The following is a 27,641-nucleotide window of genomic DNA, read 5'->3' as shown; positions in this document are numbered from 1 at the left end:
CTCACATTTGGATGGTCACATGGAAACCACTGAAAACAAACTAGTTTTGCCTTAAAATTCTCTTTTTGATTAAAATGATATGATCAGCATACTTAGTTAACATGAGAAGAAATTCCAACTTTCCTAAATTAGAAATTTGTATCATGTAAAACAATTCAGGGAGTCAGCACATTGGAGGCGGAGTGTACTCACAGCTATTTTGTAGGGAAAAAAAATCAAGAAGCAATGAGACTGAAGATTTTACCCCCGTAAACCAGAAGACCAGTTAGAAGATGCAGCTGGCTTAGAAGAAAAACTCTTTCATCTTCATTTTGTAAAATTCTTTCAAAATTTATATCAAATTTTAACTCCTCCAACATAACCTCCACAACTCTCATTCTCACTTTTTCCCCTGAAATTCTATGGCTCTTTTGTCCGCACTACTCCTATGACCCTCAACCTGACTCCCCAGTGCTGTTTATGGGTAGTTCCTATCTCCCCAACAGGGTGGAGCAGAGACCACGAGTGATCGCTTTCGACATTCTTAGTGGCTAGCACCATGCTCTGTGGTAGGGAACTCGCATATATAGTGATGATGAGATAAGAGAAAGGAGTGTGTGTCTGTGGAATTGGCTCAGAGACATGGAAATTATTTTTTTTTTTTTTTTGGCCAGGTATTTTCACATTTTATTAGCTACAGTATAGACCCTAGAGCTGCCTCATTTCCTCCCCTCCCCCCCACCCCCGCCAGGACAGGGTCAGACCTTCCCAGGAGCCCCCGCTTTTGCTGCCTGGGCCCGCTGGAACCCCTGCTGCAGCTGAGCAAGGGTCTCTCTCTGTTGCTCTGACTGTCGCTCTAGGTCCCGGAGCTGGGATTCGTATCGCTTAATCTCAGCCGTGATGTAGTCCAGCCTTTTCCCCACTGTGGCCCGAGCTTCCCCCAGCTCCTGTTTGACCAGCACGGGACCCAGAAGTTTAAAGACCATATTGGATCCATCCAGCAGGGCCAGTTCCTCTTTCACGATATTATTTTCTGCTAGTTGTGCCTCTAGTTTCTGCCTCCCTGACATGGATTTACTCAAGTCCTTCTGTAGCTGTTGATATTTCTCCACTCTCCCTGTAGCTTCTTCTGGATTAGCTCAGCCATGGCGGGGACGAAAGCCTGCGGGGAGCGGGAGCTGGGCGCTGGGTCTCACACGCTGGAAGGTACCCGAGCTCCCTTTTCTGGCCTGCGGAAATGACAGCCCTCCTGACAGGCAGCCTCTCGGGACACTGCAGTCTCTCCGGGTCCGGAATAGCTGCTCCACCCCGGTGGCGGGTGAAATAGGACCCCAAACCCCTCAACCGAAACCCTGCCCCACTCACGTTCTCCCTTCAATATTCGGAAATTATTTTTGACAAAGCGGACTTCTTTACCAAAATTCCACAAAACGTTAAGTGGTATAAATGCACATTCTTTCTCTTCGTCTTGATGGATTTGGCCTCAATAATGGCTGTAAACCAACAAATACTAAATAATGATTTATGTTGTACTTTTGTAAAAGCCTTTGACTAAAATGGTTGGTGCAAAAACACCCTTACAAGAGAAAATATGGCACCCGAGGGTTTCAGCCTAAAAATTGTTCATCAGAAGTAACTATTATTGTTTGTTTAAAGCTTAATTATAACTGGCTCTGTCCTATGAAACATCTTTATCAAAATACACTGCATTAGACTTGTAATGCCTCATGAGAGATGCATCATATATTCTGACACTTGATGCCCACCTTGAAGGTCATAAGATAATCCTATCCATCTTTTTGTAACCCATAAATATGCAAGTCTATAAACTTATCTAAATCTTTGAGTCTACTTTCCCAGTCAACAAAACAAAAAGCAAATGCTTTTGACCAGGTTTTTATTCATTAATACATTTATTCAACAAATATGCATTGAGCATCTACTTATGCTTCCACTCCAGTTATAGGCATTCAGGATGTAGAAGTGAACAAAACAGAAAAAAAAAACCCCTCTTGCTCTCATAGCTTTATATTCCACGGAGGAAGAAAAACAATGAGCAAACCTAATAAATACTGTTGGAAAAATAGAACAGGGTAAGAGTGGAATGGGAGTGCAGGGCTGGGGTGGGGAGCTCAATTTTAGCGGGAGTGGTCAAGAGAGCAAGATGATGACACTTAACAAACACTTGCAGGAGGAGAGAGTTACCCATGAAAATATCTTTCCCAATCTTCATGATATTCAAAACTTTCCAATTGATTCAGGCCTTGAGTCTATGCAGTTGGTTTCAATTAGCATGCACATCTTACACTCTCAACTTGCTTTTTTATTTACTTATTTAACAAATATTTATTGACTACATAGTGTGTGCCACATACTGCCAGGCTATAAGGATATATTAACATAGTCCCTGTATCAAGCTGCTCAAAACCTAATGGGTGATGCACATAGTGGGTAAATAACTTACAGTGCTCCAAGAGAGGGCTGAGCAGAGGCCATGGGACCCTGAGAAAGGGGAGGCTAACTTCCCAGAAATAACCAAGTCCTCACAGAGGAGAGGATGGCATTTCAATTAGATCTGTAAAAACACTTAATAGAGATAAAAATCCAAAGTAATAAAAATATTGGGAATTAAATAGTACCTTGATTCTTACAGACACAGAAAGTATAGGATTGCCATTCATAATATTTTCTAGAAATGCACATAGAAATGCTGAAATGTCTAGATTCTTGCCATATTAACTAACAGTAATAATAGGGTAAATGTTAAAATTTCTTTAACACCAAGTATCTGCGAGTTCTGATCCTTGTCATGTATTCTTATTTCAACTCTCAGGAAGTTTTGTTTCAAGGATTGATCGACATATGAACAATTATTATGCATTTTGAATGCAAAGCCATTAGACTGGATCTCACACAGAAAAATCTTCACTTCTATTTTTCCTATCACAGGATAAATTTTCATATATGTATACCATATTTATAATTTTCAAGATGCTTTCATGTTGTATTACTTGGTTATCTTTTTATCCCTTATGACCATTTTATCCACAATAATATCTCCAACATGTCTTTTAGCTCTAAGGTACTAAAATCTCTAGAAGATAGCCTTTCTCCCTACCCTCACAGCTAAGTTCTATGGTACAGATCAGGGATATTGCAACAGTTTTGCTTATTGTGGGCGTCTATCATGGTGCCTAAGAACAATCTGTGTGCTAAATGAATGTTCCTTTTTCCTTCTTCCCATGATTATCACATTCCTTAAGACCCAGCTCAGCTTAGCAGGACTAGGAATCTTTTTACCCTACTCTACCCCACATGGATTGTTCTTTTAAGTTTACATAGCCTCACCTCTTTGCATCTGCTGCTGCCCACCCCCAGTCCAGTTTAGCTTTTTCAAATCTACTCTTAGGTGTTCTGCAGGTTCTATAATGGGCCAATATTTCTCCAGCTCCATTAGGAGTTCTGGTGGAATTCAAGAGGGTGGTGCCTGCTTAAGAGCGCTACACTGAATTGTTTTCTGGCTTTTGGCCACTGGAGAAAAGGGGTCACTGAGAATGGGATGTTTGTCCCTCAGTTAAGACCCTGATGTCTTATAACTCCTGAGCAACCTTCTGGGGCTTGTCATCCTTTTTATTCCAACCCATCCCCAACTAGGGAAATCTCTTATCTCCCTACCGTGTTTCCTTGGACAGACTTCTCAGAACCCGCCCCTGAGATGGTGACTCTCATTCTGATTCCATTCAGCAGTCCTTGACCTAGATTTAGTTCCCAAGTTCCCTAGTTGAGACCTCCATGATGCCTTCACCTGTGGTAGATGTGGACAAGCTCTGATACTTCCTGGGCACTGTTTTATAGCCTACCCTAACCCCAACCAGAGCAGCAACTCTTTCCCCATATTCCCTTAAGTTGTTGCTAATTTCCTCCCTTCTGCCTCCCTTCCACCTCCATCCACCCACTGTCACCCTACCCCTATGCTCCCCTTCCCTCCTTTCCAGGTTGTTTCTCTCCGTCCAGACAAACTTGATCTTGCAGAGCCTTTCCTCACAGTTTTGTTCTTCCTCAGCTGTGAGCCCAGAGAATAACCCCACCCTGAACTTGGTCTTCCCCATTGCCATGCTGCATCTGTAACATCAGCTGGAGCCATGAAGAGCAACCATCTTAGAAACAATTCTAAAACAAACCAAAACATACTGTCCACAGATATCCATGAATCTCAGTAGAGAATTTTTGCTTTAGTAAAGTACTGTCTTCTGCAAAGTGTTTCAGGGAGGAGCAGGACAACTATTTTTATGCTAGGAGCTAGGGATTCCCAGAGCTCTTCCGCAATAATTCAGAATGCATTAGGACCATGGTGAAAGCTCTTCCTGTTCATATCACCAAGGGATTTTTTAAACTCAAAGTGTGTATTTGTTTTTAGAAGAGGATCACAGTTACTATACATGAAAAACATTTTATTTGTATCTCCCTGAAGATGGTTGAAGTTAGTATAAAACACCCGGAAAACTATTTCTGTAAAGTGATGGTCCTTTTTAGACATGCTACTTTTCTGTGCTGAAAATAATTCTAAGTGAGAACCTTTCTCCAAGAACTAGAATTTTTTTTTTTTTTTGCCAAGAACTACAGTGAGTTCTTTCCAATGCAAAGCATTTTATCATACTTATGATTATTGAAATACCTAATTATTTGCCATGAATGTTTTTATGAGTGAGGGAGAGAAAATCAATTTTTCTTAATTTGAGATGAAAATTAAAAGAGAAATGTCATTGTTATATGCAAAAGTTCTTTGTAACTGTGATTCACCAAATAAATATACAATGGTGTTATCAGTAGAAGTGGATCCTGGAATAAGCTACTTTTGTCATGGTATGAAATTCAAGGAAGCCTTAATGGTAGGGAAGAAACTAGATTTGAAATTAGCCTTTTCACTTTGCAAATTAATATGTTAAATATTTGAATAAACTTTTTAATGTTTATTTAATGCAATCTTTTATTTTTTTTCTATAAAAGTTTTTTTGGGGGAAGTGGTGTCTTGCAGGCATCTATATCCTGATGACTTTTTCATTATGTAACATTAGCAATCTCTAGGGCATGGAGTTAAAGGTGATTGAATTATAGGGTATGAGGTCAGTTATCTAATGATCATACAACACACTTCATTTTTTCCTCCAAACCAGCATGAGTTGCAGGTTAGACCATCTTGACAATAGGTGTTTCATTTATGTTGTTTATTTTTTGAGATAGATACTGGGTAGATTGCATTAATTTCTTCATTATGGGAATATATATTAAGAGTATAATTTCTAAGTTTGTCAATGTAGTATATTTCAAGAGTTGCTGTAGGAAATCATAGTGGCAGGATGCTGCTGGTGGGGAGGGGTGGGATGAGAAGACTTATCTCTCTATTCCTCCATACTCTAGGAGCACTCCTCAAACTTCAACGTGCGTGTGAATCAGCTGGGGGTGTTGATAACTGCAATAGGTCTGGGATTGGTTTCAGATTCTGCATTCCTAACAAGCTCCCAGGTGATGCCCACCCATGCTGTTGGTCCAGAGACCACACTTTGAGGAGCATGACCTAGGAGTCAAAATTGTTTTATCCCAGAGTTAGGAATCATCTTTCACAAGGCGAGACGCTTCTTGAATCAAGAAGACTTGGCATGCTTGCCTAATATATTTTATAGCTAAATTTTGCTCATTTCAGTTAAGTCTTCTCAAATTTGCCCCAAATTTGGGGGCAAATGAGCATATATACAATTGGCAATTAATCTTTAATGACATGGACTGCAAAAACTCCTATATGTGTACCATAAATTGTCCCTAAGGAGTAAAGAGCAGTTCTGATTCCACTGGATTTAAACCTGGAGTCTGAGTTTTGCAAATCAGCTAAGTGTAGGGAAACTACCCTGCAAGGAGCTGGCGTCATGAACCATACTTATTTCTATCGTGAGAATTACTGGAAAAAGCTGAGGGAAAATGAAAAGTACTGGTAGATTTTAATTATTTCCAAAAAGTAATACACAAAAATAACTCAGAACATGCCATCTGGGGACATGGGACTTATGACAAATGAAGTTTGCTTTCTAAGAATGGTACTCAGGAGAGAAACCAACAGCTAAGCAGGGTATGTCTGAGAGCTAAGAGCCTGCACGTTTCACTTGCACATTTCACTATCTCATGAAAAGCATAATTTACAGAGTTGCAGTAATAATAACAATGATAACGATGTGAATTAATAAACTCACCAGTGAAACCACCATTCAAATACATGTTGGGTAATTTAATTAGCCTCGGCTGCACTTTCTCTGTCAATCCCAAACTTACAGGGATTGAATTGTTAAGTACATTTTTCACTCTGTGATTCTGAGAAGTTTATTTTTACCTGGCAAATTATTTTAAATGTGAGACAAAGCAGGGCTGCGGTGGTGAAATCACATAGGAAGTCTGCGTTGCTGCTCCCCAGGCCTGGGCCCTGGTTGCCCCAGACCCTGGTGCACAAAGAGCTGGTGTGAATTTCAGATCCTGGGTCTGCTCTAAATCACGGGAACTGGAGAAATTAGAAATGACACCATTTACCCAGGGGCCTTTGCTGAGGAGTATTTTTTTTTTGGAACTTTTACATCAGTCTCAGAACTCACTGGCTTCATTAAGTCATGTGTGTCATTGTGTTAAGAAGGAAGGAAAGAACATGTTATTAGCTAGGGATTTTTTTCCTTTTCCCTCTACCACCCTCCTTTCTCATTTCATTTCATTGCATGTGGTATTTCCCTTCCCTCCCAAGATATCTATTATATCTTTCCTCTCAAGATTCTTTATGCCACAGCCTGCGTTAACCTTCCTGGTGCGTGCTCTGAGGAAATATATTTCTTTATGTACATATAGTTTTAGAAGCAAACTCCCTGGCATGGGTTAAGAGATGGTTCTAGGGTCATCACTGAACTTCCCAGATGATATAGTTTTTTTCTTCTCTCACCCTTATCTTTTTTCCTTTCTCTTTAAAACTTACATTTTCAGAGCTAGGGAGGAAATCAAGAGAAATAACGTGTGTGTGTGTGTGTGTGTGTGTGTGTGTGTGCACGTTTTAGGAGGATGATTGTCATTGAAACTGATATGTCTAGTCGATAACAAAAACTGTCCTAGCCTCCCGCAGAACACAAGCCCTGAGGGCTGGGGAGAACAAAGCCATCCTCAGAGACGAATGGGGAGGGTGGGAGCTCATGTGCAACCTCTCATCCCTGTGGCACCAGCCAGAGCCCACAAACCATCTTATCATCCTCTGGCCCTAGGAGATCAAGGAAGGCGCTGTTTGGAAAGTTCCCGTCAAGGCTGAGTTAAATATTCCAGTCTTTTGTTTGTCCTAGTGGCTTTCCTCTGCCCTTTTCTAGGATACTCAGCATAGTCTGAGTCAAAGAAAGTTTCTGGACTCCATTTTTTCCCCCCCTTTTTTTTTTGGTTTGGGCGGAGGCCTTTCATTCAGCATTCCCTCACTTATTTCTGTGTAAATTTGGACCTATTACTAGTAGTTGGGAATAAGGAGATCCTTTTCTCTCTTCAGTGAGGATCCAGTTCATCTCCAAGTTAAAAGCAGCTTTGACTATTGTTTGCAAAAACTTCACATACTCTACATATTTTAAAAAGTTTTAGGCCTAGGGAAGTAACTATGACCCAGAGACTTATTTTATTATTGCCAAAATTAATGTGAATGTCTGAAAAATATATTTTACGTAAATATATCATGGTTAATGGCATTATTTCTTAAACTGCTTGTTACAAAATAAGAAATAATCTAAGTCCGAGAAATCTAAGAAATAAAAGTCTAGAGGGAGTTTGGTGGGCAGTTGGAGTGACTGCTAGTAGGTATGGGGTTTCTTTTTGTGGTGATGATAGTGTTATAAAATTGATTGAGGTGATGTTTGCTCAACTCTGTAAGAATACTAAAAAGTATTGAATTGTGTATTTTATAGAATCACCTGGAGAGCTTTTAAAATTTACTAAAGTCCAAGCCCCACCGAAAACCAAATGGAACAAAATGGGGGTTGGGAAGAGCCCGTCAGTATATTGTAAATATTCTCCTCTTTTTAAGAAAATTTTAGTTGAACATTTAAATGATTCCACAATCATAACAATATTTTTAAAAATTCACTTCTAGCCTTCTTTCCATCCACTTTGTCTCCTGCCACCACTCTATACACTTTTATTAGTTTTAGTGTGTCTTTCAAGTACACTTTTCTTTTTTTTTTTTTTTAAATTAATTAATTAATTTATTTATTTTTGGCTGTGTTGGGTCTTCGTTTCTGTGCGAGGGCTTTCTCTAGTTGCGGCGAGCGGGGGCCACTCTTCATTGCAGTGCGTGGGCCTCTCACTGTCACGGCCTCTCTTGTTGCTGAGCACAGGCTCCAGACGCGCAGGCTCAGTAGTTGTGGCTCACAGGCCCAGTTGCTCCACGGCATGTGGGATCTTCCCAGACCAGGGCTTGAACCCGTGTCCCCTGCATTGGCAGGCAGATTCTCAACCACTGTGCCACCAGGGAAGCCCTCAAGTACACTTTTCTATAAACCAGTGGTTCTCAAACTGTAGCATGGATCAGGATTCTTAGAGCAGCGGTCCCCAACCTTTCTGGCACCAGGGACCTGTTTCGTGGAAGATAATTTTTCCATGGATGGGGGGCGGGGGGAGGGATGGTTCAGGCGGTAATGCCAGCAATGGGGAGCGATAGGGAGAGGCAGATGAAGCTTTGCTCACTCGCCTGCCGCTCACCTCCTGCTGTGCGGCCCAGGGATTGGGGACCCCTGACCTAGAGGGCTTGTGAAAACACAGACAGCCAGGCCCCACCCATAGAGTTTCTCACTCAGTAAGTGTAGGGTGAAGCTGAGAATTACACTTCTAACAAGTTTTCAGGTGATGCTGATGCTGTTGGCCTGTAGAGCCACTGGTACAAAAAGGAGAAGGAATCATGACAAGGAGGAATCATTGATGGGAATAAGAAGGGGGCCATGGGGATTAGTAAATTTAAATAAAATCCTGAGGTTGGTAGGGAAGGTTTAGAGAAGCAGCGGGGATGAGGGTGGTTAAGCAAGATGTGACCTCCTTAGACAACCTAGTGAAGGAAGAGCAAGACCCAAGATATTGAGAGACTTAAGGCTGGAGAGAACATCAAACCATCCTTTCTGCACTATCCTATATGGCAGCCACTAGCCACATTTGGCAATTGAGCACTTGAAATGTAGCCAATGTGACTGAGGAAATAAATTTTTAATTTTATCTAATTTTAATTAATTGAAATTGCAAATAAAAAGCTGATACTTGATTAAGTTAATGGAAAACTTTTAAGTATGTTTGGAACAACTTGGTATGTGAATCTATGTTTTCAACTGTAAATTTTATGAAAGCTAATACAGATCAAATATTTTCCATGAAAATTTAGTGTCAGAATTGAGATGTGCTAGAAGCATAAAATATATGTCAGATATAGAAAGCTTGGTTTCAATATTAAAATATCTCATTAATAATTTTATATTGATTACATATTAAAATGATAAGATTTTCAAGTATTTGGTTGAATAAAATACATTAATTATATGAAAATAATATTAGTTATATAAAATTAATTTCTACTTTTTTTACTTTTTTAATGTAGCTACTAGACAATTTGAAATTATTTATGAAACTATTATATTTCTGTTGGACAATGCTGGTCTCTATGGTGTCCAATAGTGTAGCCACTAGCTACATGTTGCTATTTAAATTTTAATTAAAATTAAATAAAATTTAAAATTCAGTACCTCAGTCTCACTAGCCACATTTTCAGTGTTCAATAGCTGTACATGCTCAATGGCTACCATATTGGATAGTGCAAATATAGAATATTTATATCAGCATAGGAGATTCTATTGAACAGCTTTGGTCTACATCTTTTCAATGAGTTGAGAGGAAAGATTCTTTCTTAAAGGTGATATTGGGAATTTTGAGGAGAGGAGTAAAGATCTGAAACATAGATATTGGAAATGTTTCACCAAGTCTTCAAGAGATGAATAAAAGGATTGGAAGTGTAGCTATGAAGCCCTCACTGAAGCAAGGCAGTTGAAGGTTGACAGAGATATAACGGCAGCAGGTCAATGGATTCTACCTGGCAAGAACATGCATTGTTTAATAGGCTAACCAGAAACTCCAGGCTAAGGAAGAAAATAACTAAGGACAAAATTGGGGTGGAGGTTATAGAAGATGGTGAAGGATAAAGGGACCGAATGAAGATGACAGTGTGGACAAGAAAAAATTTTGTTAAATGTAAAATGATAAGAGAAATGGAAGAGGGGTGAGGGGCATCATACCACAGAGAAATTTCAAAGTCTGCATTATTGGAGTGGAACAATTTCAAGTGGTGATGAAGGCTAAGGTATGACTCTTTAAGTGGGTAAATGAGTTTGGAGTGGATAGTAGCATACTACAATGTTAACAACATGATTTTTAGAGTTTTTGAGGAGGATAGCTGGCAAAAGAGAGAGAAGATCTGCTAAGTGCTGAAGGTGGAAGAATGGCCAGGTGGGTGCTGTGGTCAGGAAAGGGAAAGGCTGAAATAAGCTGTTGGCCAGAACCTCCAAAAAAAAATTGTGGAGGAAAGTCATGGGAATGATGATCAGAAGTGATGTGGGAAGCAGGCATATGTTGCTTCATAAAGCTGCTCTGAACTTCCTCAATCAAATGTAACCTTTCTCCTCTCTTGAACCCTGAGGCACTTTGCACTTCTTTGGTAAACTGTGGCTATTTATATACTCATCCAAACACTTCCCCTGCCCCTCACCTCCCCAACTCCCCCATCCCTTACCCCCGCCTCCATCTGATACGCACACACATACCCTCATCTGATTGGAAGTTCTTTGAAGGTTGGAACAATGTTTTCCTCTTTTATTCAAGTTTCTGAATATCAATAAATTCACATTGAATTAATTTTGATTGAGATTCTTATAAACAAACAAACCACAGAGGCTGGACCTACATGTTTAGGTGGAAATTAGAACATCTGTAGTGAAACATCACAGAGCTCTGTGATGCCTTCTTATTCATTATTTTGGTCAAAGATTTGAATGAAGCTATCCTTAGGCAAATAACACAAAGCTAAGCCACTGTACATCATTACAGACTTTTAAGCAAAAGAAATCTAGTGGGAACATGCAGGATGGATTCTTGATAAAGATGGGACCCAAGAAGAAGGGTGTAAGCACCTCAGTGTCATTCACTCAGCATCTTTTTGTACGAGACACTGAGCTCAGCTCTGCATGTGTACATGGCTATAGTAGTTGTCCCAGGGTGGAGTGCTAATGGTGTAATATAGAAATATGAGATACAAATCAGGAGGCAGGAAGGAAAGCAGTGAACCCCAATGAGTCCTCAGACCACTATTTGACTTGAGTGTTACATTGTTTAAGCAAACTAAAAGTCCAGGGACACAGCCAAATAGAAGTTAACATCCACCTACATAAGGACAAGAGTTTAAACCCTGTGACTGATATTTTAATCCCTCAGCACCCAGAGGTCAGGGCTTTACATGCCAGGAATGGATCAATTACACAAATATAATTGTAATGTAGAGCAGTGCTTGGAGCGACGTGTCAGTCCATGTCATCTTGGATGTCCCAGAGACCGCACGTGACATATGCCAGGATATCTGAAATGCTAACATTGACTTCCTCCTTACTGCACTTCACATCCTTTCAAGGATAATTAACAATTTGGCAAAATTGATTTTGAAAAGAGGGGAAACAAAGACAAAATTTTATTTACTCTTTTCCTTCTCTCTTCCTAAGATCTGTTTCCCTCTGTGCTCCTTGCAGTTCAAGTTCATTCTGTAAACAAACGAGTCTCATTTTTCTCTTGAATTTGGGGGTAACTTTATAGTTTAAGGGCCATCTGTGATTCCCCTATCTATACATGCATAGCCTGGACCATCAACAGGAAAATGCAGCCTAGTGAATTCTGTGTAGGGCTCTGGAAAGAGCATGGCAGCCCTCTGGAAGTGAAATGGAAAAGCTTAGTTGGCCCAGGGAGGCCTCCATTTTGGGCTGCAAATTTGGAGATTTAGAGCCAAATCCTCATTCCATGTGACTCCAGGGGAGCTTTGGTCAGTGTGTAATTCAGTGTGGGTTGGGCAAGAAGAAGACAGAAGAACATGAAATTGCCAAGTTTGAGGCCTATTACGCAGTTGTGACCTGACCTAGAATATGGTGCCGAGTTGTGTGTGGGTAACTCAACCATAAAAAGGCATCTGTGGTCTTATTAGTCGTGAACTTGAGATCATTTTAGTAGAAGATGAATTGCCCCTAAATGATTGATCTGGTATTTGGAGGAAATGCTGTTCTCTTTGCTTCTCCCAAATGGAGACACTAACCAGACGCTTGTCCCACACCCAGAACATTATTTGTGGTGTGGCTCTTTCTGTGGCCTGCTGGGGAATGATGACCTTGGACTGACAGTTCCCCTTAAAGTAGCAAACTTATGTTTTTCATCTTAACATGATATGCCAGAGGCACTGAATAACAACCTACATCCTTTCACACACCACATGTCTGTGCCAGGTTTAAGCTGATAAAAGTTGGAGGGAGTGTTTTTTGAGTGGTCTGACTGAGGCCAGAAATGGGGATATTCAATAAGAGACAGAAAGCCCTTCTTTTTTGCCCTTAGGCCCCCTCGAAGAAAATCATAGAGACGCTCTGTGAGTTTGGACTCAAAGTAGCTTAAAATTTCAAGCCAAGAGAAATGTCCCTCCCCATTCTTTGTGAGGTTTTGTAGCAAAATAACCTGCTTGCTTGAGAGATTAGATTTGTCAGCTTCAGCACTGCATGGGAAGGTCTGACCCTGAGAATTATGGGCAAACAGGAAAATCAGCAGTGCAGGAGAAAGGCAAGCCTGCAGCCGAGATCACCTGGCCAAGCTCACATCTGATAAGAACCCAGAAGATGAGAGCCAGGGCAAAGGTGAACCCAGCCTAGCAGCCTCTGTCTTCTCCTGAGCCACAGAAAAATTAAAATATGGGAGCAGATGCTGGAAGATTTCCCCCAAAAAAGACATGGCACCTTTTTATTTCTGTTCTAGAAGAAAAAGAGGTAGCGCATGGATTTTCTTCCTATGCTGCTTCTTAACCTATACGGTGGTACTAGATTTTCTTTTGAACCTTCTCCCTACCCTTTGGCCATTACCAGCTTTTGTGGATTGGACAGTAAACCAGCAGGACTGAGGTTACTTTCATTCTGAAAATGCAGATTATTTCCAGGTGTGAACTAAAGGGAATCAAATGTTATATCAGGAATTTGATGAGAATAAAAGCCTTGAGAATAATAATATCTTCTGTTTGGAGAGCATTTGATTACTTACAGGACAGTTTTCTCTGTTACCTCATTTGAGTCTCACAAAAGCCCTGTGGAGTAGGTGGGCCAGGTGTTATTTCCCAATTCTACAGATGCAGAAACTGAGCCCCGCTGATTCTGTAACTAGCCAGAAATCACAGAAGGATGTGGCAGAGCAGGTGTGGTCTGGGGACCTTGTCATTCCACCCAGTCCCCTGCCAAAGTCTTATCTCAGGCTGCAAAATAACAGGTGATGTGAGTGACCCGTGGCATCCTCTGGCATCATGTATTCATCCATGACCTCCACTTCCACTGTGGTCCTCTCAACTAGGGTGATTATAACATCTTCCTTTTGGCTACCTAAAACTTCACCCCCAGCAATCCATCAAAATGCTTTCTAGCAGGATCTTCTTGGCAGACCATACTGGACTGGAGTGGGTTTCACTTTCCATAAGATGAAAGCCAAATTGCTCATTAAAAGTCCATCAAGAGGCCCCTCCATGGCCACCTGTCTTCTTTCCCTGCAAGTACACAGCTGTCAGGTGATCCTCTTCACTATCAGTCACCGAATACCCTTGCTCTTTTTAGTCTCTGCATGTGATATAAAACTCTAGGAATAACCGTGCGTTGCTTGGGTGGATAAGTGTATACCTTTACCTTTTCGGCCAGCACAGGGAGACTGGGGATTTTTGCAGAACAGTTTGTTTGTTTTTAACACTTTCATACTCACAGCTATGCAGCAGTCTTGAACTTGTGGCTCTCCGGCCTGGAATGTTCTGCCTCCACATACCCAAAAGTCTCCCTTTCTCACCTCCATCAAGTGTTCATTCCAGTGTGTCTTCTTAGTGGGCCTCTCTTCCCCACCACCAACCTACTTAAAAGATCTCAACCCACCCACCCCCACTCGACACTCCTGATCCCACTTACCTTGCTCTACAATTTTTTTTGCATAGCATGTATCGCCTCATATAGTCTACTTATTTAGTATGTCGGTTGTTTATTGTCTGTCTCTTTTGCCAGAATTAAGTTCTAAGAGGGGAAGAAGTTAGATTTTTATTGCTTGTTGTTGTATCCCAAATGCCTAAAGCAGTACCTGGCACATAGTAAGTGCTCAAAAATTTTTTGTTGAAACAATGAAATGTCCTTCCTCTGTGCATCTTACCTCCCTTTCTCAGCCTTCAAGATTGTTCACATTACAGTCTTCACCAATCACTTGTTTCTGTGCATCAAATAACCTCAAATCACTGATTTGCCTCCACTTGTGAATATTCACATGTATTATTTACCAGGCCAATTAGTCACAGTACCTTTGGGGTGAAGTAGGACATTTATGAGGGGTATCAAAGGACCAGAAGGTATCTCAGTTCTGCAGATGTAGGAATTTTTTATTGAGCCACATTTTCTTAGGCCTTGGTAAAACTGCTTATGGGGCCCCCAATCACGAGACCAAGAATTATTATTTATGTATTTCCAGTACATAAAAAACTAGGTGCAAGTTTTCACATCTTGATAAACTATGAAGTGCTTCATCTCTTCTGTCCTGCATGACCCTTCTCTCTCTTCTCTACTTTCTTTCACAATAATCTCCAGCACATATGTGTTACACAGAATGCTGTGTAAAAGTAAGAAAAAGAAAAGCTATTCAATGTTTGTTAGCATAAGGACAGAATAATAGGTGATAGAGGCATATGAATGATAGAGGCACATAATGGACCATACAGGACATTGCATGAATTACCTTGTAAACTTCTCCCTACCAAATGAACCAGTCACTATGGGAAAAATTTGCAGAGGAAAAAAAAAAAGATGATGCAACACATCACCTCCTTTACTAAAGGACTGAATAATTCACAAAGAGACACATATCTGCCAAGCTAATCAGAATATTGATACTGGTTAATTTGAGCACTGCCTTCCCAGTAGGGCAATCTACTTAGAAAACAAAATTAGGAGCTGAAGGTTGCATGATGAATATAAATTGAGAGCAAAGGAACTTGGTTGTGTCTGACTGGCAGCAGTGATATATCAATTCCAGTAACTAGAGGTACGGACAGTGAGCCAGATGTTCACACTAGCAGTCACTTTGTTGTGTCTGCAGCTGCCACAGACATTGTGGCACTGGCTGCTAACTTTAACTCTTTTGTTCTTAATAACATTGCACTTTTGTTGTACTCATCATTCTATCACTCTCATTTTAATATGTACATGGATTTTACTTACATATTTTAGTTTATAAGATTCCAGTTTACTGTACAGGCTGATATAAACGTTATGCCTGTTGCTAACTGGTGACATTAGGTAGTAGTAAATCCGTTCCTCCCAGCCCCTCATTTGAGTAAGGGGAATATGGGGTAACTTCCTCTTAGTACATATCTTCAATACATGTATCCAATGACATTAGAGAATGGATTATTAATATACACTATACAGATTAGGTAAACTGTGATTTGCCTCAACCAGAGAAATCACCATTCTGGCACTACCCTATACTACGTTTTCTCTAATTTCTAACACCATTCTACATGATAATTGTCCCTGTACCACCTGGTCTAATGCCTTCAGTTCCTTAAATATAGAACAAGTAGTTACACATTTAAGAAGTATGCAAGTATGCCTTTGCCTCTATATGTATCTGTTTAAAGCCTATGACATAAAATGTAAATATCACAAATTAAAAGATTAACAGATGTGACTACTCTCAAATTAAATGTACTAGAGGCAGAAGACACTATTACAAAAGTTCACAAAACATTATGATGGGAGAAAATACCTTGCCATATATTTAATAGACTAAAATTAATAGATAGGGGAGAAAATATTCATCTTGACTATTTGTTACTATCCCAAACAAAAAAATACTTAATCAATAGAAAAAAAGAAAGCTAGTAAGACATGAGTAGGCAGTTCTCAAAATAAGAACTTCAAATGGCCAAAAATATGAAAAGTTTCTCAATCTTACTAGTGACCATGGACATATAGTGTTAAAAATAATGAGATTCTCTTTCTTTTAGGTTGTCAAAAATTTAAAGAAATTGATAATATATATGTGGAAAAGAGTGTGGAGAAAGGGCAATCTCATACCACAACTGGAGGGTATTTGCAAAATTTTAAAGAGCATTTGACAATTCTTATCAAGCTCTTAAACACAAGAACATTTGACTTGGCAATTCTACTTCTATAATCCATCCTGGAACAACACTCTCAGAAGAGTATAGGGATATTTGAATAAATATATTAATTGCAGAATTGTTTCCACTTCCCCTAAATGTGTATGGTAAATCACATGATACATCCATAAAATGAAATTCATGTAGCCATTAAAATGAAGGAGCAGACCTATATGGACTGCTGTGGGAGAATGTCCACAATATATTTACTGGATGAAAAAAAAAAAATTTAAAGAATAATATTTATGGTGTAATCTCATTTTTACAACAAACATATTTTTAGGTACATAGAAAAATGTCCTGAAATACCAACCCCTTCAGACTATCTGATAAGGACAAGAGTTTCCCCTTTTATTTCTGTACTTCATACTTCACTAGTGTTGGATTTTTTTGTATAGTTACATATAATGCTTGTATGAGTTTCCTGGGGCTGCCATAACTAACTGCATGTAGTAAACAACAGAAAATCATTGTCGGGAGACCTTCAAGATGGTGGAGGAGTAAGACGTGGAGATCACCTTCCTCCCCACAAATACATCAGAAATACATCTACATGTGGAACAACTCCTACAGAACACCTACTGAACACTGGCAGAAATCCTCAGACTTCCCAAAAGGCAAGAAACTCCCCACGTACCTGGGTAGGGCAAAAGAAAAAAGAAAAAACAGAGACAAAAGAACAGGGATGAGACCCGTACCAGTGGGAGGGAGCTGTGAAGGAGGAAAGGTTTCCACACACTAGGAAACCCCTTCACTGGTGGAGACGGGGGGTGGTAGGGGTGAAGCTTCGGAGCCATGGAGGAGAGTGCAGCAACAGGGGTGCGGAGGGCAAAGTGGAGAGATTCCCGCACAGAGGATCAGTGCCGACCAGCCCTCACAAGCCCGAGAAGCTTGTCTGCTCACCCACCGGGATGGGCGGGGGCTGGGAGCTGAGGCTCCGGCTTCGGTCGGATCCCAGGGAGTGGACTGGGGCTGGCTGCATGAATACAGCCTGAAGGGGGCTAGTGCGCCACAGCTAGCTGGGAGGGAGTCCAGGAAAAGGTCTGGAGCTGCTGAAGAGGCAAGAGACCATTGGTTGCCGGCGCGCGAGTAGAGGGGATTAAGAGCACCGCCTAAACGAACTCCAGAGACAGGCGCGAGCCACGGCTGTCAGCGCAGACCCCAGAGACGGGCATGAAACGCTAAGGCTGCTTCTGCAGCCACCAAGAAGCCTGTGTGCAAGCACAGATCACTATCCACACGTCGCCTCCCGGAAGCCTGTGCAGCCTACCCCTGCCAGGGTCCCGTGCTTCCCCGGGAGAACACACGGTGCGCCTCACGCTGTTGCAACGTCACGCAGGCCTCTGCCACCGCATGCTCGCCTCGCATTTCATACCCCTCCCTCCCCTCCGGCGTGAGTGAGCCAGAGCCCCCTAATCAGCTGCTACTTTCACCTTGACCAGTCTGGGCAGGGAACGGATGCCCTCAGGCGACCTACACGCAGAGACTGGGCCAATCCAAAGCTGAACCACAGGACCTGTGTGAACAAAGAAGAGAAAGGGAAATTTTTCCCAGCAGCCTCAGGAGCAGCGGATTAAATCTCCATGATCAACTTGACGTACCTTGCATTTGTGGAACTCCTTAATAGACAACGAATCACCCCAAAATTGAGGCAGTGGACTTTGGGAGCAACTGTAGACTTGGGGTTTGCTGTATGGAACTGACCGGTTTCTGGTTTTATGTTTATCTTAGTTTAGTATTTAGAGTTTATTATCATTGGTAGAATTGTTTATTGATTTAGTTGCTCTCTCTTTTTTTTATATATAGATATATATATTTTTTTCCTTTTTCTCTTTTTGTACATGTGTATGTGTATGCTTCTTTGTGTGATTTTGTCTGTATAGCTTTGCTTTTACCATTTGTCCTAGGGTTCAGTCTGTCCGTTTTTTTATTGTTTGTTTGTTTTAGTATAGTTTTTAGAGTGTGTTATCATTGGTGGATTTGTTTTTTGGTTTGGTTGCTCTCTTTCTTTTTTCTTTTTTTTATTACTTTTTAATTTTTTTATTTTTAATAATTTTTTTATTTTAATAACTTTATTTCTTTTTATTTTATTTATTTCTTTCTTTTCTCCCCCCTTTTCTTCTGAGCTGTGTGGCTGACACGATCTTGGTGCTCCAGCCGGGTGTCAGGCCTGTGCCTCTGAGGTGGGAGAGCTGAGTTCAGAACGTTGGTTCACCAGAGACCTCCCAACTCCACGTAATATCAAATGGCAAAAGCTCTCCCAGAGATCTCCATCTCAACGCTAAGACCCAAATCCACACAACAACCAGCAAGCTATAGTGCTGGACACCCTGTGCCAAACAACTAGCAAGACAGGAACACAACCACACCCATTAGCAGAGAGGCTGCCTAAAATCATAATAAGTTCACAGACACCCCAAAACACACCATCGGACGCAGTCCTGCCCGCAAGAAAGACAAGATCCAGCCTCATCCACTAGAACACAAGCACTAGTCCCCTCCACCAGGAAGCCTACACAACTCACTGAACCAAACTTAGCCACTGGAGGCAGACACCAAAAGCAATGTGAACTACAAACCAACAGCCTGTGAAAAGGAGACCCCCAAACAGAGTAAGTTAAGAAAAATGAGAAGACAGAGAAACACACAGCAGATGAAGGAGCAAGGTAAAAACCCACCAGACCAAACAAATGAAGAGGAAATAGGCAGTCTACCTGAAAAAGAATTCATAGTAATGATAGTAAAGAAGATCCAAAATCGTGGAAATAGAATGGAGAAAATACAAGAAACGTTTAACAAGGACTTAAAACAACCAAAGAGGGGCTTCCCTGGTGGCGCAGTGGTTGAGAATCTGCCTGCCAATGCAGGGGACGCGGGTTCGAGCCCTGGTCTGGGAAGATCCCACATGCCACAGAGCAGCTGGGCCCGTGAGCCACAACTGCTGAGCCTGCGCGTCTGGAGCCTGTGCTCCACAACAAGAGAGGCCGTGATAGTGAGAGGCCCGCGCACCGTGATGAAGAGTGGCCCCCCGCTTGCCGCAACTGCAGAAAGCCCTCGCACAGAAACGAACACCCAACACAGACATAAATAAATTAAAAAAAAAAAAAAACAACCAAAGAGCAAACAAACAATGATGAACAACACAATAAGTGAAATTAAAAATTCTCTAGAAGGAATCAATAGCAGAATAACTGAGGCAGAAGAACGGATAAGTGACCTGGAAGATAAAATAGTGGAAATAACTACGGCAGAGCAGAATAAAGGAAAAAGAATGAAAAGAATTGAGGATAGTCTTAGAGACCTCTGGGACAACATTAAACACACCAACATTCGAATTATAGGGGTCCCAGAAGAAGAAGAGAAAAACAAAGGGACTGAGAAAATATTTGAAGAGATTATAGTTGAAAACTTCCCTAATATGGGAAACGAAATAGTCAATCAAGTCCAGGAAGCACAGAGAGTCCCATACAGGTTAACTCCAAGGAGAAACACACCAAGACACATATTAATCAAAATATCAGAAATTAAATACACAGAAAAAATATTAAAAGAAGCAAGGGGAAAACAACAAATAACATACAAGGGAATCCCCATAAGGTTAACAGCTGATCTTTCAGCAGAAACTCTGCAAGCCAGAAGAGAGTGGCAGGACATATTTAAAGTGATGAAAGGGAAAACCTACAACCAAGATTACTCTGCCCAGCAAGGATCTCATTCAGATTTGATGGAGAAATTGAAACCTTTACAGACCAGCAAAAGTTAAGAGAATTCATCACCACCAAAACAGCATTACAACAAATGCTAAAGGAACTTCTCTAGGCAGGAAACACAAGAGAAGGAAAAGACCTACAATACAAACCCAAAACAATTAAGAAAATGGTAATAGGAACATACATATCAATAATTACCTTAAATGTAAATGGATTAAAGCTCCCACCCAAAGACATAGACTGGATGAATGGATAAAAAAACAAGACCTATATATATGCTGTCTACAAGAGACCCACTTCAGACCTAGGGACACATACAGACTGAAAGTGAGGGGATAGAAAAAGATATTCCATGCCAATGGAAATCAAAAGAAAGCTGGAGTAGCAATTCTCACATCAGACAGAATAGATTTTAAAATAAAGACTATTGCAAGAGACAAAGAAGGACACTACATAATGATCAAGAGATCAATCCAAGAAGAAGATATAATAATTGTAAATATTTATGCACCCAATATAGGAGCACCGTAACACATAAGACAAATGCTAACAGCCATAAAAGGGGAAATCGACAGTAACACAATGATAGTAGGGGACATTAACACCCCACTTTCACCAATGGACAGATCATCCAAAATGAAAATAAATAAGGAAACAGAAGCTTTAAATGACACAATACACCAGAGAGATTTAATTGATATTTATAGGACATTCCATCCAAAAACAGCAGATTACCCTTTCTTCTCAAGTGCGCATGGAACATTCTCCAGGATAGATCATATCTTGGGTCACAAATCAAGCCTTGGTAAATTTAAGAAAATTGAAATCATATCAAGCATGTTTTCTGACCACAATGCTATGAGATTAGAAATCAATTACAGGGAAAAAAAAGTAAAAAACACAAACACATGGAGGCTAAACAATACATTACTAAATAACCAAGAGATCACTGAAGAAATCAAAGAGGAAATCAAAAAATACCTAGAGACAAATGACAATGAAAACACGACGATCCTAAACCTATGGGATGCAGCAAAAGCAGTTCTAAGAGGGAAGTTTATAGCTATACAAGCCTACCTCAAGAAACAAGAAAAATCTCAAATAAACAATCTAACCTTACACCTGAAGGAACTAGAGAAAGAAGAACAAACAAAACCCGAAGTTAGCAGAAAGAAAGAAATCATAAAGATCAGAGCAGAAATAAATGAAATAGAAACAAAGAAAACAATAGCAAAGATCAATAAAACCAAAAGCTGGTTCTTTGAGAAGATAAACAAAATTGACAAACCATTAGCCAGACTCATCAAGAAAAGGAGGGAGAGTACTCAAATCAATAAAAGTAGAAATGAAAAAGGAGAAGTTACAATAGACACTGCAGAAATACAAAGCATCCTAGAAGACTACTACAAGCAACACTATGCCAATTAAATGGACAACCTGGAAGAAATGGACAAATTCTTAGAAAGGTATAACCTTCCAAGACTGAACCAGGAAGAAACAGAAAATATGAACAGACCAATCACAAGTAATGAAATTGAAACTGTGATTAAAAATCTTCCAACAAACAAAAGTCCAGGACCAGATGACTTCACAGGTGAATTCTATCAAACATTTAGAGAAGAGCTAACACCCATCCTTCTCAAACTCTTCCAAAAAATTGCGAGGAAGGAACACTCCCAAACTCATTCTATGAGGCCACCATCACCCTGATACCAAAACCAGACAAAGATACTACAAAAAAAGAAAATGACAGACTAATATCACTGATGAATATAGATGCAAAATTCCTCAACAAAATGCTAGCAAACAGAATCCAACAACACATTAAAAGGATCATACACGATGATCAAGTGGGATTTATCCCAAGGATGCAAGGATTCTACAATATACACAAATCAATCAATGTCATACACCATATTAACAAATTGAAGAATAAAAACCATATGATCATCTCAATAGATGCAGAAAAAGCTTTTGACAAAATTCAACACCCATTTATGATAAAAACTCTCCAGAGGGTGTGCATAGAGGGAACCTACCTCAACATAATAAAGGCCATATACAACAAACCCCCAGCAAACATCATTCTCAATGATGAAAAACTGAAAACATTTCCTCTAAGATCAGGAACAAGACAAGGATGTCCACTCTCACCACTATTATTCAACATAGTTTTGGAAGTCCTAGCCATGGCAATCAGAGAAGAAAAAGAAATAAAAGGAATACAAATTGGAAAAGAAGAAGTAAAACGGTCACTGTTTGCAGATGACATGATACTATGCATAGAGAATCCTAAAGATGCCACCAGAAAACTACTAGAGCTAATCAATGAATTTGGTAGGGTAGCAGGATACAAAATTAATGCACAGAAATCTCTTGCATTCCTATACACTAATGATGAAAAATCTGAAAGAGAAATTAAGGAAACACTCCCATTTACCATTGCAACAAAAGAATAAAATACCTAGGAATAAACCTACCTAGGGAGACAAAAGACCTGTATGCAGAAAACTATAAGACACTGATGAAAGAAATTAAAGATGATACCAACAGATGGAGAGATATACCATGTTCTTGGATTGGAAGAATCAATATTGTGAAAATGACTATACTACCCAAAGCAATCTACAGATTCAATGCAATCCCTATCAAATTACCAATGGCATTTTTTATGGAGCTAGAACAAAAAAACCTTAAAATTTTTATGGAGACACAAAAGACCCCAAAGAGCCAAAGCAGTCTTGAGGGAAAGAAACGGAGCTGGAGGAATCAGACTCCCTGACTTCAGACTATACTACAAAGCTACAGTAATCAAGACAATATGGTACTGGCAGAAAAACAGAAACATAGATCAATGGAACAAGATAGAAAACCCAGAGATTAACCCACACACCTATTGTCAACTGATCTATGACAAAGGAGGCAAGGATATACAATGGAGAAAAGACAGCCTCTTCAATAAGTGGTGCTGGGGAAACTGGACAGCTACATGTAAAAGAACGAAATTAGAACACTTCCTAACAGCATACACAAAAATAAACTCAAAATGGATTAGAGGCCTAAATGTAAGACCAGACACTATAAACCTCTTAGAGGAAAACATAGGCAGAACACTCTTTGACATAAATCACAGCAAGATCTTTTTTGATCCACCTCCTAGAGTAATGGGAATAAAAACAAAAATAAACAAATGCGACCTAATGAAACTTCAAAGCTTTTCCATAGCAAAGGAAACCATAAACAAGACGAAAAGACAACCCTCAGAATGGGAGAAAATATTTGCAAATGAAGCAACTGACAAAGGATTAATCTCCAAAATTTACAAGCAACTCATGCAGCTCAATAACAAAAAAACAAACAACCCAATCCAAAAATGGGCAGAAGACCTAAATAGGCATTTCTCCAAAGAAGATATACAGATTGCCAACAAACACATGAAAGAATGCTCAACATCACTAATCATTAGAGAAATGCAAATCAAAACTATAGTGAGTATAACTTCACCCCAGTCAGAATGGCCATCATCAAAAAATCTACAAACAGTAAATGCTGGAGAGAAGCATTTATTATCATCTCCAAACAATAAATGTGTGGAGAAAAGGGAACCCTCTTGCACTGTTGATGGGAATGTAAATTGATGCCGCCACTATGGAGAACAGTATGGAGGTTCCTTAAAATCTAAAAATAGAACTACCATATGACCCAGCAATCCCACTACTGGGCATATACCCTGAGAAAACCGTAATTCAAAAAGAGTCATGTACCACAATGTTCATTGCAGCTCTATTTACAATAGCCAGGACATAGAAGCAACCTAAGTGTCCATCAACAGATCAATGGATAAAGAAGATGTGGCACATATATACAATGGAATATTACTCAGCCATAAAAAGAAACGAAATTGAGTTATTTGTAGTGAGGTGAATGGACCTAGAGACTGTCATACAGAGTGAAGTAAGTCAGGAAGAGAAAAATAAATACCATATGCTAACACATATATATGGAATCTAAAAAAAAAAAAAATGTTTCTGAAGAACCTAGTGGCAGGACAGGAATAAAGACGCAGACATAGAGAGTGAACTTGAGGACATGGGAAGGGGGAAGGGTAAGCTGGCATGACGTGAGAGAGTGGCATGGACTTATATATACTACCAAATGTAAAATAGATAGTTAGTGGGAAGCAGCCTCATAGCACAGGGAGATCAATTCGGTGGTTTTTGACCACCTAGAGGGGTGGGATAGGGAGGTTACGAGTGAGACACAAGAGGGAGGGGATATGGGGATATATGTATATGTATAGCTGATTCACTTTGTTATAAAGCAGAAACTAACACACCATTGTAAAGCAAGTATACTCCAATAAAGTTGTTAAAAAAATAAAGAGTAAACAGTGATGACAACAACAACAAATCATTTTCTCACAGTTCTGGAGGCTATAAACTCAAAATCAAGGTGTTGGCAGGGTCGGTTTCTTCTAACAGCTGTGAGGGAGCATCTGTTCCTTGCCTCTCTCCTGGCTTTTGGTAACCTTAGGCATTCCTTGGCTCGTCGGTGGCTCTCTCCCTGTGTCTTCACATCACCTTTTCTCTATGTGTGTCTGTCTCTCTCTGTATACAAATTTCCCCTTTTTATAGGGAGAAAACCATATTGGATTAGGGCCCACGCTAATGACCTTATCTTAATTTGATCATCTGCAAAGACCCTATTTCCAAATAAGTTCACATTCACAGTTACTGGGAGTTAGGACTTCAGCGTCTTTTTTGTGGGGTCAGGCGGAGACACAATTCGATCCATAGTGCTGCTTATGTAATGAAAGCAATTAAGAAAATTCAGCTTATGCTCATCACTCCCATTCTGACTTCTTCGCCTTCCTTCTATATTTTTGTTAATGGCTCCTGGTGAGTCAATATCAAAATCTGGACACCCTCTCTGACTCTCTCCCGCCCTTTCTACCCACCAGCTGCCCATTTCGTCAGGTGTAACAGCCCATTTATGCTTTTTCACTAGCAACTGCTTGACCACAAACACCTAAGTGTGCAGGACACAGGGATTTTTATCAATAATAATGGGGGAATTTAGAGCATCTGCACTTCTTTTAAGGGTATCAGGTCAAGAAATAATACATGTATTATAGCTCCTAGGAAAGCTTTACTCAAGCCTGTTTCCCTTTTCTCAGTAATCCTTCATAATGCCCCAGTTTCGTAATGTGATTTAGTGAAATTAAACTCAAACAGCCCAAATTTATAATTCTATTTGGCTTCAATTACATTGACTAATTGATCCAAGCCTGCTCACAGGCTACCTGCAGGCTGAGTTGGAACGAGGCAGGTGGTGAGGGCTCATTAGCATAGTAGTTCATGTGTGCTAGCTAATTTGATATTTAAAATTGTTATAAATCTCAGATGGATCATACCATAAGTCAGGTGAATCTCACCTCTTCCAAGTATCCCATGTTATAAGTGTTTCTGCAATCCCTCATCGAGGGTATCCAGGTGTCACCTCTTACCTGGACAGTAGTAGCCCCTACGGTCAGGCCCTTCCTACTCTAATCCCTTCTACCAAAGCCCAATTCATTTTCCTGCAACAGAACACACTAATCAATAGTGATCCTGAGTTGGGAATGAGGAGAGGGAGCAGTTGTGTATGTAGGAGCAATGAATGTGTGCCCCATGAGCACAATCTCCAAAACTTGTGTCTTTTCAACAATTTATAAGGGAGTATTAGGCTGAGATGGTTGCTGAGAACTTGATTCTGATGATATGATTTTAAAGCCTGGCTACTCAGTGTGTTCACCAATGAGCCACAGCAGCAGCACCTGGTAGCTTTCCAGAAATGCAGAGTCTTGGGCCTTGCCCCAGACTATTGAATCAGAATCTGAATTTTAACAAGGTCCCTGGGTGATGCATTAAAAAAATTGGGGGGAAGCCCTGTTTTAGAGGAAAGACTTGTTTTGTGAAAGCAAGGGTCAGTCTGTTCAACATGTGATTCTCACATCATTGGTCATACTGAGACACAGAAGGGAGGGAATCAAAAGAGTAATGTCCCCCAGCAATCCCACTACTGGGCATATACCCAGAGAAAACCATAATTCAAAAATACACATGCACCCCAGTGTTCATTGCAGCACTATTTACAATAGCCAGGACATGGAAGCAACCTAAATGTCCATCAACAGAGGAATGGATAAAGAAGATGTGGTACATGTATATAATGGAATATTACTCAGCCATGAAAAGGAATGAAATTGGGTCATTTGTAGAGATGTGGATGCTGTCATACAGAGTGAAATAAGCCAGAAAGAGATACACAAATATCATATATTAACGCATATATGTGGAATCTAGAAAAATGGTATAGATGCTCTTATTTGCAAAGCAGAAATAGAGACACAGATGTAGAGAACAAACATACGGATACCAAGGGGGAAAGGGGGGCAGGATGAATTGGGAGATTGGGATTGACATATATACACAATTAATACTATGTATAAAATAGATAACTAATGAGAACAGACTGTATAGCACAGGGAACTCTACTCAGTGCTCTGTGGTGACCTAAATGGGAAGGAAATCCAAAAAAGTGGGGGTATATGTATATGTATAACTGATTCAGTTTGCTGTACAGCAGAAACTAATTTAACATTATAAAGCAACAATACTCCAATAAAAATTAATTTAAGAAAAAAGGGTAATGTCCATTTTATGAACTAACTCTCCATGCCACCATCCATTTACAACGCCTTTTTGAGGTTTGCTCCCTGATACAAGAACCTGGCTACACCTTCAGCTCTAATCACTCCTCTTTTCACAAACTCTGTACATTCCTGAAAAGTTTTCAATTCTATGTCCCCAACCTAACTTTCTAGCCATACTGCCTCTTCCAGATTTACTGTCTACTTCAGTCCATAGGTACATTCCTCGGACAACTTGGATGAACACCATGTATTCTTCCTTATTGGATTTCCTGGGGGTAGTCTTCTCACACTCTCTCCTAATTGCAATGGCCCTTTCCCTGAAGCCCTTTCATAATTCCCCAATCAAAAATGATCTCTCTTTGAATTCTTAAAAAATGTTACACATCTCTTAAACTGGTTATATCGTCTTTATTATAACCACTGTCTCCCCACTAGGCTGGACCAGCACAGTGCCCAGTACATAGAAGGTGATTAATAATAATCAAACGACTGACTGACTGAATGAATCTGTGAAGTCAGGGCCTCACCTCACCAGATTATTCCTTGAGATCAGTTAAATTCTAAGAACTATGATTCTACTTGTTTTCTAATTCCTGAGGTGTTGATCTTCAGCTCCTTCTCACATAACACTCTCAAGGCAGCAAACTCTACCAAGGACACTTGCTTGAATCAAAAACACAGGATAATGTCAGTCTTCCTCAGTCTATATGTAGCCCAGACTGATGGTGGCTCCAATGGCTACAGGCGCTCCTAAGCA

At 40.2% G+C, this 27,641-nt stretch overlaps 2 protein-coding genes across 2 annotated transcripts in view; one reads left to right on the top strand and one right to left on the bottom strand.

The window, feature by feature from the left end:
• SEM1 (SEM1 26S proteasome subunit) overlaps positions 1 to 27,641 on the top strand; it is a 294,293-nt gene that overhangs the window by 172,090 nt on the left and 94,562 nt on the right. The window lies entirely within an intron of this gene.
• On the bottom strand, positions 684 to 1,126 carry LOC132371521 (prefoldin subunit 6-like). Its single transcript, XM_059932794.1, is given in 2 exon segments — positions 684 to 1,090; positions 1,093 to 1,126. Coding segments are annotated over 2 exon segments (387 nt in total). The 3' UTR covers positions 684 to 737.

The sequence above is a fragment of the Balaenoptera ricei genome, chromosome 9 (assembly GCF_028023285.1).
Source record: "Balaenoptera ricei isolate mBalRic1 chromosome 9, mBalRic1.hap2, whole genome shotgun sequence".
NCBI lineage: Eukaryota > Metazoa > Chordata > Mammalia > Artiodactyla > Balaenopteridae > Balaenoptera > Balaenoptera ricei.
The sequence above is the reverse complement of the archived record's forward strand: the minus strand, read 5'-3'. Positions and strand labels throughout refer to the sequence as shown.